Raw genomic sequence first — 21,462 nt, forward strand, 5'->3', positions numbered from 1 at the left:
ACAAAAACCTCATTAAATTTTCCATTTAAGCCAAAGTGTCACAATTATTGATTCACCCTGTAAAATTATTATTTATACCATTGGAGAGCATTTTTTATAATCTTTTCAATGATGTATCATAAGTAGGATTTTGCAATTTAAAATTTTTTGGTTGTGGTGGGTGGGGTCTAGGGGGTTGATAGGGGTGAGTCCTCTTTTATGTCATTTTAGTTCCCCCTTACTATCCTAGAAACAGTTTCAAGCATTTTTTGATATCAGCTTTTGTTCGTGAGATATAGCCCATTGTAAGTTTAGAAATTGACATACTGTATATCCGTACATTATAGTCTGTAGACTTCAAAACTAGCGTTCTTATAGTGTGCAAGTAGTCTATAGTGCTAAAATATTTTCTGAATCCAGCGTGTTCGACAGGTTGGTAGAAGTCGAGCTTATTCGTTCGCGGTTTTTTTAATCTTGGTTAGCAATCTATAGAGTTGTGATACCAGAGATTTTTGTCGGTAATTTTTGATGTTTATTCGATCTCCTTTCTTAAATATAAGGATGAATTCAAAGTCAAACCATTTGGGTTAGGAGAGAGATCTTGGAATTTAGGGAATTTTTGAAATTGAATACAAAAAATAGAGGAAATATTTTAGAAAAAAGAAATACGGTCGTTTTATTAAGACGTTAAAAAAAACTGAAAGGGATACCAGAATTACAATTCATACATAAAAAAAGAAGATGGAAAAAAATCAATGAGGGGTATATGGAAGAGACATTTTAGTGAACTACTGAATGGGCAAAATACAGATAAAAATGAAAATTTCCTTATACAGGATGATGGCATAATAATAGAACTGCCTACTAAAGGAGAGTTTAAACAAATATAATCAATGGGCTTAAAAATAACAAAAGACCAGAAGAAACAGAAATAGCTGCGGAAATGCTAAAGAATGGAGGGGAAGAACTGCAAAAAAGATGTATAGTCTTATCAAGAGGATACGGAAAGGGAAAAATATGTTCAAAGATTGGTCTAAAGCTTTATTATGCCTCATATACAAAAAGGAGGATATATTGCTATGTGAAAATTACAGAGGTAATTGCTCTGTTTTATATTTGTTACAAGATATTAGCGAGCATTAAAATTCTAAAATGAATCTGCGGCTTAGTCTAGAATATGCTGGTATCTGATCGGCCTATGGTGGAGCAGTACGGCAAGAGATAAGGGCTTGCGGCTAGGTGATACTCCTCCATAGATCCCTACCGGAAGGGCGTCGAACGCCTAAATACCGAGTATATATATATATATATATATATATATATATATATATATATATATATATATATATATATATATATATATATACTCGTATATATCTAAATACCGAGTATATATATATATATATATATATATATATATTATTATATGTATATATATGTATATATATACCGTACTGAAGACGACCAATAGTCAGAAATACGTATATACGGTTGCCTTCCATCGATATACCATTTTTGGTTTTCTGTTTTGCGAGACATGCCATTACTTTTTACTTTTATATATATATATATATATATATATATATATATATATATATATATATATATATATATTAGCGAGCATGCTGGGAGAGAGAATCAACAGATTTGCTGATGATAAACTAGGTCAGTATCAGGCTTATTTTAGAATTAATAAATCAGTGACAGATCAGATTTTTACACCAACAGAAACCAAAACTAAATGCTATGAATATGAGGTAACCCTTCATGCATCGTTTATAGATTTCAAACTATAGTGTTATATATTAAAGTATATAAAAGAATAAAGAGGAGTAAAATGTATGAAGCACTGAGCTCAAGAGCATACCCGCAAAACTGGCTAGGTTATTAAGAATGACTCTGAATAGCACAGAAAATCATGTAGTATGAAGAGGATTTTCATCGGATGAGTTTGAAGTGAATAGAGGTCTTAGACAATGAGATCAGTTATCCACGGTTCTTTTTAATTTGGCATTAGTAACAATAATCAGAAATAGCATAGTTATAAGAACCGGATTCATCTTTAACAATGAACCTCAATTTCAGGCCTTCGCTGATGATCTTACTATTCTAACAAAAACAAGAAAAGAACCACAAAATATTATAAATAGATTAAAAAGGAAGGCAAAATATTTTGACCTAGAAATAAACCAAGAAAAATCAAATTACATGATACTCGGAAATACAGAGCAAAAAGAAGAGAGACAGTTTACTTGCATATTTAATGAATCAATGGAATATAATTTCGGGAGAGTGGTCCATTTTACTTATCTGGGGGTTATTGTAGAAGAGGTCAGAAAGAATGGGAACTGAATGCCAGATTAGCAAAGGGAAATAAAAAAAGAGAAGCCCAAGACCCCTGATGAAATCCAAATTTGTATGGAGAAAAACAAACTTAAGGATATATAAAAGAGTAATAAGGCCCACAGTGACCTATGGTAGTGAAGTATGGACAATCAAAAAAGTAAATACGAAGAAATTGGAAAGATGGAAAAAGAAAATGCTTAGCTAAAATGTTTCTCTAGAACAGAGATGAATGGAGGAGGATAGTAAGCCAAGTTAGTAGACAAGGAGCCTAAATAGACAAAAACCCACCCCAGTTAATACAAGTTTTGTAATATATAAGTATTATATTGTATTATGTTTATTGTATTAGTTGTATTTTAGCCCTAGGCCTTCAAAGCCTGTTAGGCCTGTCATCCATATAACGAAACCAACACAATGACATTTTATCTTCCAATTTAAGTCTTGTTAGAATTTTTTCGTCAAAAATTTTGCAATATCCGGACTCGACAGTCTTCTCATTGCCACCCTATCGGTTTGTTAAAGCCTCTGTGCCAGTGTGGACAAACTTATGCCATGTCGTCTGTCAACTGCTATTAAACAATGAAACTACGCCGCAACTCAATAATATATCATTAGGTCTAGTCTGTTGATATTTGATGTAGTTCTAGTGTGATATATTTTATTTTCTTTTTCTTGGTACAGTCGCGACGGTAGCACTTCTTTCTGTAGTACATTTTTCTCTTAATTTAAATTTTCATTTAATTTAATATTTTATTTTGTGCAAATTAACGTTTTCAATAATTTTAATTACTCTGAATATTTAATTATCAGGGATCATCCGAGTACATCTAATTTATGCATGCTAGCCTTAACATATTTTAGATAAATTTTCTGTTTAGATTATACAGGGTGTTTCAAACACAGCCCCAATTATTTTTCAGTTTTTTACCTATCCTAGAGACGGTGTTACCTTTTTTTGAAACATCCTGTATATGTGATTTTATTCTATTAGTTATATCTTATTGATATTCGTTGTTCTAGGTACAATTATGATAGGTCAACTAATCCAAGGTTCCCCGAGAGGTACACACCGATTCAAAATATTGGTAGTTTGGATAGGTACCACTCACACGGAACAGTGGACAGGTATTCAAGGACTACAACGCCTACTGACAGGTATCACACCTTATCGACTGATAAAGAAAGAAGCGCTAACAACGACGACCGTTACGTTTCTACCACAGATAGACACATGTCAAACACGGAACGTCATATGTCGAACACGGACCGTCATACTAATAGCGGTTCCAAGACAGAACTTTGTAGTAGAGAAAGGGAGAGATCGACGAGTTCGGATAGAAATAACAAGGAAAGGGAGTATCAAAACCGATATGAGCAGTACGTTAATGAGAGGCTGGGACAGGATCGCTTTCCAGCTATACCTTGCCCGGAAAGGTTCGCTACGCAAGAGAGAATTGAGCGACCAGAGAAGATGGCTTTTTCTCAGGTTTCTTATTTGGAACCACCTTCTCCAGCACCGGCTAGTGACAGGTTTGTTTTCTCTTTTAATAAATTTTTAATATGTTCATATTTATAAATATTTTGACCTTAAATCCTTCAATTATGTGAAATAATGCTTGTATTTTATCTTTTTTTTATTTTAAATTGAAATGAAAGACTGGCTGGTAACGATAAGATTCGTTTCCAATCAACCGACATGTAGAAAGGACATAAATGCAGTTCATAAAGTTTCAAATACAACTTAAATAATTTACTTAAAGGATGACTAAAACATACGATGAATGTGGGCTAAAGCTTAATACTTCTAAAACTACACAAAACAGAGGTCAAAGCAATAATGATCAGTGAGTACGGAAAACAGCTACAAAGAGTCAACATTACCTAATATTCGGAAGACAATAATAATGGCAACTGCAAATTTAAGCAAAGAAATAAAAATTCGCATTTAAAACACCTAAGTTACCTTCTACAAGCTAAAGAAAATTATAACTAAAATTAAAGCAACGAAAACGGGTAAGCATTTTGGATGCTGGATACTGGACAGGATTTGAAAACAAAATATGTTGAAGTGTATAATGTAGTATAACGAATAAAAATCGATATAATAGTGCTATCGGAAATTAGAAAAAATGGAAGCGGAAAAATATCGTTACAAATTATGGCAATGTTTATAGTATAATTAACAAAAGCAAACTGGCTCTAGTGGCTGTCTCCATAGGAGTGCATAAAAAGCTCTTAAATCTCAGTAAGTCAATTAACGCTAGAATAACCAACTTAGAATAAACTTTGATCAAATAAAAGGCAGATATCGGACACAGTTTATTAATTAAATCTTGCCCAAGTACTTTCGCTTCCTAGAGCATCTTCAGGGGCATTTCAGGGGCTAGATGCCTGGTGGAACTTTGACTGATCTCCACCAATTGTTCAGGGGAAAGCTTATTAAATTCCTTTCCCCGTGCGTGTCCAGTACCAAATATTTTAGGACCATGGACTGTAAAAGAGTTTCCTTCGATATATGCAAGCAGACTTCACGGCGATGATTCCTTATGTGTTTGGTTTTATAGGGGTTGTACTTAAGAGAAATAAAGTAAATACACATTTAATGTGTAGATTCAACCTAACAACCTGTGGGAAGTAGAAGTAGGGGTAGACCAAAACTCAGATGGAGGGATGGTGTAGATGAGGATGGTAGACAAATAGGCGCAGCAAACTGGCAACAGTTGGCAATGGATAGAACTGACTGGCGTAATAGACTTGAGAAGGTCGAGGCTCTTTTATAGGGCTGTAGCACCAATGATAATGATGATGACACATTTAATAACTGAAATATTTACAAAAGCACTATTACTAATGAAACAGTTCGCTTTAATACATTCTTCATTTTTATAACGGCGTTTTAGGGGCGCGCGATTATAGAGAAAACTAAATGCACTTTTTCACCGCATTTTTGAGAGGCGAAGAGAGGGCTTAGGACGCGTAGGTACCGGCGGGCGAGTACCGCACAACTTGAGACAAAAATCACATCTGCAATTCCATTTGGCATGAATTTTTATCTTATCTAAGAGTCAAACGGTCAGCGTCAGTTTTACCTAGGAGGCCTTCTAAGATATTTATGGCATAAATACCCTGCAGGCAAAAAGTACAGTCTGTCGCATAAGATACAATTCAATATTTGTGCGAACGAAAAATAAACTAAAATTAATATAAAATGTTGTTTTTACAACAATGCCCTAGGAAGTGAAAGTACTTGGGCAAGATTTAATTAATAAACAGTGCTCGATATCTGCCTTTTATTTGATCAAAGTTCATTTATTCGAGCATACAAACTTATATCAACTTAGAATGAGGCTTATTAGATTATATAAAGTTCTATAGTTGTATAGACCATATACGTATAATCGAATAATCGTATTAGACTATACAGGGGACACATCTTATAATAGGATCGTATGTTTCCACGAATGACTTATATGACTGGTTTATGCAGGTACTTGAAAAGAGATCTTAATTGAGAATGTTAATGGACAAGTTATTCATGAAGTAAACCCAAACAAAACCAAATTTTTCGTCTTTAGTTGTAAACCACATCCAGATGCAGAGCTTTAATTAAATAGAGTCCAAGGTAAAAAAGTTAAATTACTGATCACAAAATTACATATTTGGGAACTGTCATAACGGATAAAACTAGATCCAGACATAGAAATAAAACGAAGAATAGCAATTACTAAAACTACTTTTATGAAAATTAAGACATTTCTTTGCAATAATCATCTCAGTTTAGAATTAAGACAAAAAATGTTTAAGTGCTTTATTTGGTCTGTACTTTTGTACGAAGCAGAATTGTAGATACTAAAAGTATCAAGTATGAACAGAATTGAAGCATTGGAAATGTGGATTTATAGATGGAGGCTGAAGATACCTTGAACAGCAAAAAAAACTAATGAGAAGGTACAAAGAAGGGTCAACTTCTTCTTCTTCTTAGCCTTCTCTAGTCTATTTTTGGACGTAGGCCTCTCCCAACGCCTTCCATCGAGCTCTTTCCTAAGCAACATACTTTCAGTTTGCTCCGGCTATTTTTTTGATGTCGTCCACCCATCTTATCTGTGGTCTTCCTCTTGGTCGTCTACCGTTGTAAGGTCTCCAATGTTGTATTGTGGCGTTCCAACGTTGGTCTTTTTGTCTAGTAGTGTGACCTGCGAAGCTCCATTTAAGTTTGGCAATTTTTGTTGTGATATCCTTAACTTTTGATTTTATCTTACCCAGTCGTTCCTCTTTTTCTCTGACAGTCGTATACCTAACATTGCTCTTTTCATTGTCCTTTCTGTTGTGGCTACTTTATTCATATTTGCCTTGATTAGGGTCCAGGTTTGACATCCATATGTTTGAACCAGCACTTACTGGATACAACAACTTTTTAAAAGATTAGAACTTCATTCAGAATAGTAAACTGAAAATTTATAGAGCAGCAATTAGACCAGTAATCACATATGGTGCCTGACAGAGACAGATGAAGAAATATTAAGAAGGCTCGTAGAGAGAAAAATAACTCAGAGAATATCAGGCCCACTTAACTTAAGTAATGGTGAATTTAGAAAATTAATAAACCCCGAAATAATAAAGGAGAAGATATAGTCAGAATTATTAATGCACAAAGACTCAGATGGTTGAAAAATCTAGAAAACAGGTCTAGAAACAATAATGAAAGAAATAACTAAATAGAGACCAGTAACAGGTAGACCACGAGAAAGAAGCACATAAGTGAGGACCTTAAAAAAATGGACGTTAGAGAATGAAAAGCCATATGCACAAAATTCGAAAAAAATGAAGAAATATTGTAGAGGACGCAAGGCACGCAGCAATTGTAATCCAAAAAGTAAATTTGAACTAATTTCCCACAAAACAAATGAATATGAAGAGCCCAAAGAGAGTGGCCATCAATCCGCCAGGAGTGTATATGCCATTATGATTCTTAATAGACAATGAAAACTGCTAATATAATCTGATCAATATTATGTCATTTAGTAGTTACTATTTTCTCACTTTAACTTCCTATGACAAGATTTTTTCCTTTTTTTTTTTAGCTCGTTCATTCTTTTTCTTCTTCACGTGCCATATCAGAGTTATCCAAAGTTGGCGATCATAATTGTGAAGGCTTCTTGATCTTCTGCCACATGGAATAATTATCATGTGTTTGATATCTGAGTCTATTCACAAATCATTTTTAACCAAGAAATCTGTTTACTATCTCTACGACCTTCTATTTTGCCTTCAAGGATCAATTGTAATATTCTACATCGAGTTCCGCTTACTATATGTCCCAGATAAGACATTTTAAGGTGTTTAACAGTCTTTGTATATCTTTTAAAGACGTCTTCAAAACTATAAATTGGTCAACATATGGCATCAACGTTAGTGGCAACAAGTTAAACCACCTCAGATTCGCTGACGACATCGTGATTATATCGAGCACATTCGAGGAATTACAAATTATGATGAAGGAACTCGCAGACAGCTCTGAATACGTCGGAGTAAAACAAAAACAATGCCCAACACAGACGATCTCAGATGTATAACTATAAATGATAGTGAGATAAAACAAGTCCAGGAATATATCTACCTAGGCCAAATTCTGAAAGTTGACAAAGAAAACCAAAGTGAGGAAATCACTAGAAGAGTATATACTCGTATCTAGGTACATTATTTCTATCTAGGTATAATATCTAGATACATTATTGCATACACTATTAGTTACACTACTATATTATTGATATAAATAGACCTAATACCATGTATGTATGTGCATAAATAGTATCTACTATTATGACGTATATTAGGTTCACTTATTTCTACTAACCACCAATGATCAGATATTAGAATAAACCGATGACAGAAATATATTTTCTTGGCACGAAGGATATTGAAACGACGTTATAACATTAAATAATTATTCAATTCTCATATAACGTATGCAGCTAGCAAAGAAACCAAAAATTAAAGAATGAAAATGAATAGAAGAAAAATTACAAAAATGAAAAATATAATTATTTTAATCATACCAACCATAAGTGCGATTATATGGGATGAATACATTTATCTAATATATAGCCCGTAAATAAAGGAAACGAAAAAAAAAATAAAATAGCATAGAATAAAATAATATATTCTAAAATAGCGCAGAATTGGACAGATTTACCTAAATTTTAATATTTGTAATTTATAAATTATTTAATCGTAACCATTTTCTAAAAAAATTACCTTTCCATTTATTATTAAATTTACTGTTGAAATTTTGTTTTCAGATTCTTTCCACCTCCACCGTTATCTCCTGAAAATACTCCCAGTCCAGACTGCTTTTCAAACAATACTTTTCCTTCGCCTACTGCTGCGGTACCACCTCCAGAACGGTTCATTCCTCCGCCACCTTTGTCTCCTTCACCAACTGAGGCGTTTGCATCAAAGAACGCTGTCGAGCGTTATGACAAAATCCAGAGATACCAGGGATATTCCTCCTCGCCAAATATTTCGACGGATAGATTTCATAGTAACGATCACAGGTAAGAACTGAACCGCATCAAAAGCGTAGATATGAATTTATTAACTGGTCTTCCGGTTCAGGGTCTTTGATGGCCCCTTCCAAAAATACTGCCGATATTTAGCTACTATTATTATAATTACCTTTATTATAGATGCGAAAGAAAGAATAAATTGCTACAGATATTTGATTGTTTTACCATCTATCGCATTGAAAATACATGTGCTTACGGACAACTTAAAAACATTTTGAAAACAAAACTGAAACCATGAACTAAATGAGGGGTCCCTCTACTAGCGTGGTTAACCTTGCATTCGAAGAGTATTTATGCGTCAGTCCTAAAAAATAGTAAACTCAAAACATATTTATCTAGATATGTTAACATGGGTATATTTAAAAAAAAAATGGTATATATGAAAAATTGTATTTTTTAAAGTTATTCATCTTATTTTAAAATTTCAGCCAAATACTAGATTTTGTACTACAAATAATTTAAAAAAATGTTTTGATAGAAAAGTAAGTTCCAATGCATCTCAACATATATGTTAGGTTAGGTTCAATTGCTTTATTCGATAGCCTCCTTACTTTTTTTCTTAGTTTTTCCAGTTTTCTACTCCACCAAGGTGTTTGTCTCGTACCCATACTTGGTTTTAATTTGGCAGTTCTCCTAGAATGATATGAGAATTGCTTTCCTGATTCGATCATTCGGCTCTTCAATATCTTAACTTGTTTCCTATTAGTAATTACTAATTGTATTTCCTATCTTTGCTTCCAAGTCGGTTTAATACCATTCCCAATTTGTCCACTTCGGGCCCTTGTAGCTAATTAAGGGTGATTTACCTATATCTAAGGTAGTCAACGTGTCGGTAATCCGAGCTCGATGGCTCTTTCGACACATGCCAGTTAACAATTTCGTTACTAATTTGTTCAGCACTTATAGTTATTTCAATAACGGCCTAACTTTTTCTGTTGGTAAGGTAGATAAAGGTGGGTTTATTAACTTTATTATTCATTATGAGCCTTTCTCCTTTTATAGTTAAAAAGGTGCTCACCTCGTTCATCGGTCCATTTGCTTCCCCATGCCATATGATATAAGTTGGCGTCATAGCCATCAATGACTTCATTGATCACTTGCAGTCCTTCAACAGAGTTCGATTACTTTTTGAATCTCCATAGGAGGGGATCTGTTGCTGCTCTATCACCTGAGAAGTATGCCGAGCATACAACTATATCCCATCTGCCCGCTGCCTCGCATATGATGATTTAAGCGGCAGTCACATCTTCCGTGCAGAACCTGAAAGTAAGATGTAATTCATTTATTTCCCAAGTAAAATACAGGCCCAGGGTTTTATCCCATTTGAGCACTACAGTACCTTAGTTGAGACGGATCCTAGATTTGGCCTGTACAAGTAACCCAAGGCTCCTGGATTAGTGCTACATATGTAGCTTTATTGGCGAATCTTCTGCCAAAGGTATATGAAGCAACATTGACATGTTGAAGATTCGTCTGGATAAATTTAATCATTGTTTCCTTTTCGAGGGTTTTTCCCCCCAGACTTTTTTCTCCAGAAAGCTTGGTTTTTAGACAGGTTTTTATTTGTCTCTCCTTTCGATTTTGCGATTGTCCTTGCGAGGAAGAGGATATTTACACTTTCTCTTTGATCGGTTTTCTTTCCGGAGAGTTTGACCGTCATCCGCTTGCTTTCGTTTTCTTCGGCCTTAATTGTTCAGAGGAAGAAAATGTTTCCTTTCTCCTGACATCGTTTGGTCTGATAATGATCTGACCAAAGTCGAAGAAGGGCTTGAAGTATAATTTATCCTTCATAAAGGCCTTCATAAATGGATCGTCTATTGAGAAATTCCAAGTATTTCCTAGACCAGATTTCTCGAAGTAGAATACTTTCAAGTCCTGGGTTCTCAGACACAGATTAATCTTCCTTAGTCTGTTTTTTTTAGAATTTTTTCAGCAGACACTAAGGTATTTTTTGTTTGTAGCTACGTATGCAGTACATACCTAACGAAGAGTTTTGACATCAGATCAGTTCCTTCGGTTGAGTTTTTCTTCTTTGTAGTACCTCATAGAAGTTTCTCATACGATGTTCTTGATTTCAGATGCCGCTGTAACAGTTTTGTGCCGAATTACTTAGTATCTTCCATTTTCTGTCAAATACATCTTGATAACATTTCAGAATCTGTTATTCTCCTACTTTGGATATGTCTTTTTAAGGAGTAGTGTTACTAGCCTCCTGAACATCCATTTTTTTTTATTTTTACTGTTGGTGCCATACTGTTCCCACGAGTAACTATGAAGTAAATGTTCACGCTCAGAGCTCCGCTTGAGCAAGTAGGGCTTCTTACAATCGATGGTCGCCTGATATCCGGAGGGGACCGTTCTAGGCCACGTATCGTGTGGTTATGCATCATCCAGTACGGTGTCTCATACTGTGGATTACGGGTTTGGCCTCTGATTTTTACCATCGGTTTTTAAGTAAGTGCAGATTATAACCTGGGAATGTAGGTATAGTGAAAATAATGATGAAGGATAGATAACCTTTTCTTGGTTGTATTCATAATAAATACATATAATACATATTATATGGTGATGTGACTAGACTAGGTATGTGGCTGTGAAGGCAAAAGGGTCTTTTATTAAAAGTTCTGTCAAAGGCGGTGGTACAACCACATAAGGAATGTGGATAGGACGATTTAAATTTCTTTCCCAACCACACTTATTTCCCTTAACAGTCCTTATCTTGTCCCGTCGCGCTCAGCTTACAAGAATTAACGGCCGTGACCGGATAAGAGCACGACTGCCTTTCCGTATATTTGCCTTTTACGACAAGAAGAAGAAAAGCTGTGGAGATATTCTTATGGAGTGGCCCGAGCCCCACGTGGGGAATCTACATATAAAACAACGGTTATCTGTAAGCATAGCTTCATTCCAACGATCTTGGTACCGTTTTTTTATTACCGAAACGTCTTAATGAAATCTTTCTCCATTCATTACTCACAGCTTCACAACTAGGAGGGAACAGTCGAAATGAGACTAAAAAGTGGATTTTAAAGAAAATGTTACACTTGACCTGTTGGTATTTGTCCATAATACTCTCACTAAATTAGGTACTTATCGTCTCTTTTGTTGCCTAAATATTCACGAATAACTCACTTGAGCGCTTCCCAAGCTTCTTTTTCTTTACATTTCATTACATGTAATGGTGGAAGTAAAATGTCTGATAGGTCTTCAAAAGGCTCAGGCAAAATCATTTTTGTCGCTAGTGTTAAGGTTACGTGGTTCTATCTCTACTGTGCCACTTAGATAAAAAAAACAGTAATGATTTATATAGCCTAACTGGATTCCTACGAGAAAAGCAATCACTTTCAGATCATTACAGATGTTTTTTGTGTTTATTATATTTTATCGATAGAAAGAAGATGCTTGTCACTGTGAAGTAATACAGTTTTTAAACTAAGTTTTTAAACTTACAGGAGTCTATTAGCAGTTTACACTCAGTTGGATCACGATCCCGATACCCTGATATCACGTTGCAAAGGCTTCTATTGTTGTAGTATAAATCCCAAAAACTTTGGGTTCCCCTGCGACAAGTCTAGATCTCGAATGAGGTCGCTTAGTTCTGTTTGACTCAATCTGTTCCGTTTATTTTTTTTTTCTTAAAATCGGGTCATACTATGTACAGGAATTTTTGATTTTTATTCTTAATGCTTTCAAACAAAAATAGCAGTCAACAGTATGATTTTTAAGTTCTTGCCAAATCATGGAAATGATGTGCAAATGTAAAATGCTTAAACCGTATATTGTTTTTTTTTCTCAGCCTTTCTCGTAATATAACTGAATAAAAGTTGCAACACATATCAGGATCCCAGGTGTCCAAACATCCTGGTCTCTTACAATACCAAAATAATGGTAATGAGCAGTTTTCACAACAGGTGTGAGGCTAGGTCTCTGTGATAAAAATGTTATTTCAGCACGATATAAGAGAAACTATGCACTGAATTGACATTGGAGCATAAAGTATGTAAAAACTCTAATAAATTTTACACTAATCACAACATAAGCAATATAAAACTCACAAAAAAAATTAAATCAGCTATGATGGTTAATAGTTATTTAAGCAGCAAGTGTATTAATAAGGGCGATTAATAATTGAGATATTTTAACGCGTGAGCGGAGCGAGCGCGTTAATGTTCGAGATTGTTAATCGCCATTTTAATTCATGAGTTCGTTACAAAACTTTTCCGTCGACCGAACTTTTTAGAAAAAAAGATATCTTAGATTAAATTTTTATTTACTTAACGATAAACAACAATTTTTTTAGCTTTTATTAACTCTATTCAAAGTTTAATTTTCCTTAGTGGTAGTTTTATTATTGTAAACATTAACATTCGAAATAATACAATTACTGAAATTAAAGGAAGGTATTGATAAATGATTATCTGCTGTATAGCATTTTGACAAATTTATATTTAGACCTATAAGCGTTATAAGTCTTCTTGGACCTCTGTAAATTCTGTGATTGAAGAAGAAGCAGTGGTGCTGAAGGAAGTACTTTGACAAGGTTTAGTGGTATTTTGTCTCAAGGGTTTTTCAGCCGTCTCAAGTTTATTCTGCATGTAATTATCTATATAACCTTCTGCTACAGCAGTCGATTTCCAGCCACCTAGTCTTTTAATAGCTGAAAAGTCTGCACCACTGTCACACAGTATTGAGGCAGAGGAACGTCTAAAACAATGCCCAGTGTAGAGACGCGGGCGCTATAATTTTAAGAATTTAGCAATACCGGAATGAATTTTGAAAAACGTATTTATGCCAACTGGCTGTGTGGAACATTTGTTATTATTATAAAAAATAATTTTAAATTTTTTAGTGGGAACATAAATAGGTGTATGTTTGGTTGCCTACACCACAGGTCACTGCCAATTACAGAGCGTTTAATTATAAATTTATGCAAGCAATGTATGTTGTGTTGCTTGTAATGAAATCGTTCATTAATAGAAAATCATTCATTAATAGGGGTCATTAATCAATGATTTTGAGGGTGTTAAAATTGATCATAAATGGACGGTCGACGAAAAAAACTATTAACAGCTGAAAAACGTTTTGGCACATGTGCTAACATTCAAAAACTAAATTTTTCCCAAACTGAAAACATGCCAATCCTAGAATCAACATAATTACTATTTAAATGGGAATAAGCCACAATTTAAAGTTAAAGTAAGTTTACTGACGTTTCAATTTCCACTTCGGAAATCGTTCTCAAAATACAAACATTAGTAAATTGTTTTATTTTATTTTACTACTGTTTGTATTTTGAGAACGATTTCCGAAGTGGAAATTGAAACGTCAATAAACTTACTTTAACCTTTAATTGTGGCTTATTCCCATTTAAATAGTAATTACTTTAACATTCCACAAGAAAATAGCTTCAGAACAATATTAGAATCAACATGTAACTTTATTTTTTAACCAAGAGCTAATTAAACAATTTCATAGTAATTATTTAGAAATTTATTAATTTAAGTTAGTTGGTATGGTTTGAAAAATACATATACTGTAATACTCGTCATCTGATAATCTCATCAATAAAAAAAGGTGAAAATTAGATAAATTAAGGCATAAGTAGAATTAATACTTCCAACAGTATATAGACCATTTAGATTAATGTAAGTTAAAATGTAAGTTAAGTATAGTATAAAAGTTTTCTTTTTTTTACAGATATAAGGAAAGGTATAACCAGAATTATGCCGACAGGTATCAACAAAACAGTCAGCAAAACTTTAGTACTGATAAGTATGTAAATACAGATGGGCGGTTCAACGCGGAGCGTTACATCCCACCGAATGCCCACATGCCGGTTGAGAGGTACGTTCCGCAACCTCAAGAACCGTACTTCTCAACCTACCAATCGTATGGTTACAAACAATTTAACACTAGCGATCCATACATGCGTCGAGATTTAGCATTCCATTACCGATTACCACTACCATACGGTACCAATTATCAAAGGATCCGATTTACCGGAACACCCGGTAGGTTTAAGTGTTGTCCCTACCAGGAGGGATATCAGATGTGTAAATCCAGTCCTGGTTCCAGTTCCAGCAGCTCGGTAACAAGTCAAGGAAATCAGAAGGAAGTACCATGTGTCAATAGCAGTCTTCAGGAAATCCAGTGCCAAAATTATCATGGAAAGGAATATTTTCAGCAAGAGAAAGGTATACAGTGCGGGAATGCGCAGTGCGAGGCGCGTGCAAAAGGGGCGAAGGGACAATGTCGGCATAGTATATGCGTCAGTCCTTCGGTTGAGTACGTCGGGGCTTCCGGGGGTAGACACGTGTGCGCCACACCTCCACCTAGAGGTGGTATTACTTCAGAGACTACCGTGTGTAACGAGAATTGTTATCCCAGAAGATCGCAAAGTACACTCACTGTTACTGTGTGGTAAGTACTGGCATATTGTATACTTAATAATATTAGATAATAATAAATATATGATATCTATTAAAAATATTTGCTACCATATTCTAACGGTTCCTTCACGTATTTGTCTATTAATTACTCTCTGCCGACCACCTGTTACAGCTCTGGACTAAAGTCCACTTACTACTGCATTTACTAGTTCATAATATTTACTTTCCACACTTTTAGTATTATCATACACTGGAGTTAGAAAACTGAGTCTCTATCCAAACCACTCGATTTGTTTCCACCGCACATCAATCAGCTCGAATTAGTCTTTGTGCAGTTATTAAGAAAATACTTTAATTGAGTTCTATTACATACATTCTGTCAGATCGTTCTCTAAATTATTTTTCTCCTTTAGTTTGGCATGGGCTTAAAAAGACAACGTTTATGTTCCATTAAGCTCAGTTCGTTCGTTCCAATTCGGTTTATTGAATCTATTCTGACCTTGTTTCACTCAGTGATCGTAATTTTGTAAACAATAAAATTTGTCAGTAATTCCAGATAAGATACGGTATTTATCTGGATGCTTCTATAAATAATTCTCGAATTAATGTTACTGCAATTTAAAATACATTTAGTTATGGGTTTTATCTAAAATTCATTATTAATATTATTGTCTATTTAGGTGCAAATATAAGTTCGTGATGTGTATGAGGGTTATTGTATCATAATATTGCGAAATTATTATCTAAATATATGTTGTATTAATTGCAAAATTACCAACTAAATTATCGAAGGTATGTCGTATTAATTAGTCTGTATCTGCTGTACTCTATATAGGTCATTCGTATTAGAATATTACTAGGTTTCGAATGTAGTTTAATAATTTATAACATATATATTTATATATATATATATATATATATATATATATATATATATACATATATATATATATATATATATATATATATATAAATATATATATATATATATATATATATATATATATATATATATATATATATATATATATATATATATAGATATCTATCTATATGACTCTTTAGAAATCCTAGACAATAATAGCCTGATTAAAAATAATGAAGATTCACCCAATATACAAGAAAGTAAAGTTGACGGCAATTTCAGTGATCAGTTAACCCAAAGAAGTACAGTCTGTCCCAAACCCTTCTTTCAGTGCGTCACAAATTTTGACGTCACATAGAGGATTTTAAGAATGTCGAGAACTATTGCATGACATTTTAGTTAAATTTGACAGTTGCAGGATCTTAATCTCTCTTTTTCTAATTGAAAATAATTTAATAATTTTAATTTTAGTCTTTGTTAAATTCATATTTAAAATATTTTTATGACAATAAATACAAAATTAAATTTTCACTGTAAAATGTCAGATAATACTAACCGGGAATGACAATTATCATTTTATCAGTTGACATTGTGAAAGTACTGCCACATGCGCATCATTGATTGGATATCTATTTAGCGTATTCTAAACTCCAACCAATTATACATCCGTAAGTAGAATTAACTTTATGATAAATAATTTTCTAAGTTCTGTGTATAATAATCACAGACTCACGTTTTTTTTTGTCACTTCTAGCTTAATGTGTTAGAGAGAATTCGATCAACTATGACGCACTGAAAGAAGGGTTTGGGACGAACTATAAGAGAATATTGAATGAGAGAGAAGAATCACATAAAATGATGAGAGTTCCGGCATCAAAGATGATTTGTATTAGCCATTCTTTCTGAAATTAATAATGATAGTTTGTAACTCAGTACTGAGAATGCACCACTGGACAGATTATTTTCAGGAAATGAACTCCTTCAAACCGATTGGCAATTTATGTTTGAATCAAATGATATTAGTAGTAAGAAAATACCCATGAGAACTGCAGCAAATATGTCATCCAAAGGTTCTGGTCAAGGTTTTCTCAGATGTAACTGTAAAAGGTTTTGTGGCGACAATAAATGTTTCTGTAAACAAAGGAACAACCAATGTAATTCAAAGTGTCATGGATCGCTGACATGCAAAAAAAAAGAAAATTTAGTTCTAAAAATTTTTGTATTTAAAATAAAATTTATTTATTTTTATCTGTAGTTATCTGCATTTTTTAAATAAAATTAGAAATTTCGCTTTGTGGGTATTTGTATTGCCCATTACGCGAAAGATCGTCATGTGTGTCTGATGGTCATCGTAGTTTCGCATTGTGGGTCTTCGCTATCCACAACGCGTTCTGTGCACGTCAAAAATACCCGAAACGCGATGTGAGAAATAAATGAAATTCACAACGCGTGAATAGATTAGATAATATGATATGTATAAAGTCTAATATGATATTAGACATTGATAGTTAAGTTGTATAAACAATTAATATAATTTAAAAAAATATATTCAATAAAACCATCTTAAAATAAAAGCTATTATGCAGTATACCTAATCGAATGATATAACATACTAAATGCTCACAATATCCTTGATCTAGATCTTTCACAGTGAAGTGAACGCGATTCGTCTGCCTAGCCAGCTTGGTTATCAGACCGACTACCGCCTACACCGTGCGTTTTTAAAATTTTCTTAAATAAATTTTATTTATAACAAAAAAAAAATTGTTCCAGAAGTAATTTGCACACTGAATAATATACTATCATAGATTATATATTATTAGAGCATTATTTTGTAAGATAAACAAAATATTTGACATTCTTCTAGATTATTATATTGCTGTTTATTTACTTATTGTTGTTTATTTAGTGAGATTTTAGTTAAGTGTCCGATAATTTCTGCTTTTTATATAGGTATTCAAATTCGATATCAACTAATATTTAACTATATTCTACAATAAACTGCATGTTGGACTTTAATATATATATATATATATATATATATATATATATTATATATACCTAATATATACCCAATATATATTGGGTTTATATAAATTTATATTTAACTCAATCGTTCACCTATTTCTCCGCCACTGAGCTCAGGTTATTTCAGTATGAACCTACCTGTACGCGACCACTCCCTCTCTCTTTATCTTATGGTTGTCGCTATACTGTATTCAATTGGCAAACACATGACAGTTCTATGTTCTATGTTCTATCAGTAGTAAAAGTAAAAGTGATGATACATTTGTGTGATAATCGCGCAAAGTGCTGAAAAATTACAGATTATAAATAGTGAAATAAAAAATGAATTAATAATCTTGATATTTTTGTGAAGTGACTAACTAAAATAACTTTTGTGATCAGTAACTAAAATAATATGGAAGGAGAAGATGAAATACCATTAGAATCCCTGTAAGTAATCACATTTTATAGTTGAAAATTTGCAGGTTAGCTCTGTCAAAACAAAAATAAACCTACTCAATTACCATCAAATAATATAATATTATTTATTTTTGATTTAATTTGAAATTGGGAATTTAATTTAAACTTAGAATGCTCTGAACTCGAAGCACATCGGGAAATTACATTTAATTTGTATTGTGTTGTTTCCAGCTGTTTTGCTCATTTACCATGTCTATCTGTATTAATTTCGAATTAATTAGTGTAAACACGAAGCCTGTTTCTTGGTTGTATAGTTTTTGACTACCGTTTAAATCCACATAACTTCTATTTTAATATTTTTATTAAACTGAACTACAGAAGAGGCCACATTTTTAACTTGTTGGTACTCGTTGCTAGGGCAACGGACTTCTAGGCCATGGGCGTATCGTATTGGACTTTCATAAAGACTACATAAAGGCATAGAAAAGAAAACTAGTGTTAAATGAAACCAAAGCATTATGTAGTTTTTTCGTGAAAAACGCTAAATTAATCCGAAGAGCTAATGAGGTAATTGCTGTCTTTTGTATACGGACTAGCATTATTAAATATTGTATCTAATTAACACTTACAATTAAGTAGATACACCAAAGAATAAACCATATACATGACGTTGTTATGTAAATAAAAGTTCAAAACTATATTAATGCCTAAAAAGCTTAAAATAGTCAGTTATCCATAAACATGAAACATTTTAATTTTATTTTATTATATCGATTTTATAATTTTCATATTAACCGAGCTTTTTACAGCTTAGTCCAGTCGTCAGAGACTTGACCCCTAAAAATCATACGAACAAGCTGAATTTGGACGAGAATAATAATTTTAGAACCCCAAAAAAAAGTGCAAAAACGTTTACCACATTTACCCCTGGGCTTCTCCCTAAAACCCACCTCGTAGGAGGGTAAAAACGCAAAAAAATCGATTTACTAAGAATCTGTATGCCGTAGAAAAAAATGTAGCTGAGATAATTTTAAACAAAAATGTTTATACTTAATCACTTTTTGTGTAGAATGAACCGTTCTCTCAGAAACAACGCTTGAAGCGACCATCGATTTTGAACGTCAGTTGCGGGCACGAAATCAATGTTCAATAAAATTTGTATCGGCTCGACGGTTAAAATTCGATATCTTTTGATGAAAGTGTCCTATTGACAAAATTCAAGATGCGTTTTAAAGGTAAAGAGTGCAGCTTTCGTATGCAGTGTTTGTATTTTGCCAAGAATAAACTCAGTTTTTATAAAGTTGTTAAATAAATAAATATGACGCGATTTTTGTCATTTTTTAAGACTCTCGTTAGATTAATAAAATTGATCACTTTCATTGACCAGTCGTAGTAAAATTTCTATTTTTGGAGATCAGTCTTTAAAGCCTTCTTCTTTTTCTTCTTCTTCTTTTTATACAGACATGACTCTGTCTGTTTTTCAATGTGCCTCCAGTAAGTTGCCGTTCCATAGTTTTCGTGGTCTTCCTACTGATCGTCTTCCTATTGGGGAACCGTCTCTTGCCGTCTTTACCACTCTATTTGTTGTCATTCGGCTTATATGATCGTTCCATTCTACTCTTCTATTTCTTACCCAGTTCTTGATGTTCTCCACCTAGCATCTACGTCGTATATCTGTACTTCTAGCTCTGTTCGATAGTGTCTTACCATGATTTTTTCTAAGTGAAAATAACATGTTAAATTTTCTGTCGGTTATATTAAATTGGTGCAGCATAGCAAATTATTTTAAGTTGTTTTTCTCCCATTTGGTATTCTTTTTTAGTTCTTACTTTTTTATTATTTCGTCTTATCCCATTCCCATTCGTTCTTCTGCTAGTGTTATAATTTTATTCAATTTATTTGTTATCACTTTGGTTGTTAATTTAGTGTTGTGTTTAATAAATTAATTTCTCTGTAATTTTCCGGGTCCGATTTGTCTCCCTTTTTGAAAAGAGGTATTAGGATGCTTGATCTCCATTCTTGAGGAATTCTGTTTTTTTCTATTATTTTTGGATTAGTTTTAATAGTTGTTTGGTCAGATCTGGTCCTCCGTACTTTAGGAGTTCGTTTGGTATTCTGTCCTCTCCTGGTAATTCTCTATTTTTTAATTTCCTTAATGCTTCCTTTACTTCTTCCTCCTCAATATTTATTTCTTCGTTTGTCGTCACCTTTGGTGTTGGTGGTTCATTATCGTCAGCTTTCGTCAATTCAGAAAAGCTGGGTTTGGATGTAGATTATAGCAGAAGTTTGGTTCCATTACAATAAAAGTTTAAATCCAGCGTTTTTTAAGCGTATTTCAGATGCCTCATATTTGTCGCTAAAACCCAAAACTGAAATTTCATGCTATAGGTTTTAAAGGTTAGGCTCTAGTAATCGAAACTTTATAGTTGCCATTCAATGAAAGGTATAGATTGTATTGATCTTAGGAGAATCATTAAAAATGGCAAAAATCGCGCCACGTCTATTTATTTAAGACCTTTATAAAATATGAGTTTATTTGTGGCAAAATACAAAAAATTCTTTACCTTTAAAAAGAATCTTGATTTTTGTCGATATTGCTCTTGAATCAAAAGACATCGAATTTTTACCGTCGACATACTTAATACAAATTTTATTAAACATTAATTTCGCGCCCGTAACTGATATTCAAAATCGAAGTTCGCTTCAAGCTTTGTTTCTAAGAGAACGGTTCATTCTACACAAAAAGTGCTAATAAATATTTTTGTTTAAAATTTTCTCAGCTACACTTTTGATTTAAAACAAGCCTGGGGATAAAAGTGGTAAAATTTTTTGCATCTTTTTTAGAATCCCAAAATAATTAATATTCTTGGTAAAATTCAGCTTGTTCGTA

The 21,462-nt window shown here is 33.2% G+C and overlaps 1 protein-coding gene across 3 annotated transcripts in view; it reads left to right on the plus strand.

Moving 5' to 3' along the window:
• The window catches only part of rho-5 (rhomboid-5), a 693,122-nt gene that overhangs the window by 207,735 nt on the left and 463,925 nt on the right, over window positions 1-21,462 (plus strand). For all 3 annotated transcript variants that reach the window (XM_072526724.1, XM_072526726.1, XM_072526725.1), the window contains 3 exons: window positions 3,346-3,855; window positions 8,625-8,879; window positions 14,589-15,311. In XM_072526724.1, coding sequence (XP_072382825.1) covers window positions 3,346-3,855; window positions 8,625-8,879; window positions 14,589-15,311 — 1,488 coding nt within the window. The remainder of the gene's footprint in view (window positions 1-3,345; window positions 3,856-8,624; window positions 8,880-14,588; window positions 15,312-21,462) is intronic.

The sequence above is a fragment of the Diabrotica undecimpunctata genome, chromosome 3, assembly GCF_040954645.1.
Source record: "Diabrotica undecimpunctata isolate CICGRU chromosome 3, icDiaUnde3, whole genome shotgun sequence".
NCBI lineage: Eukaryota > Metazoa > Arthropoda > Insecta > Coleoptera > Chrysomelidae > Diabrotica > Diabrotica undecimpunctata.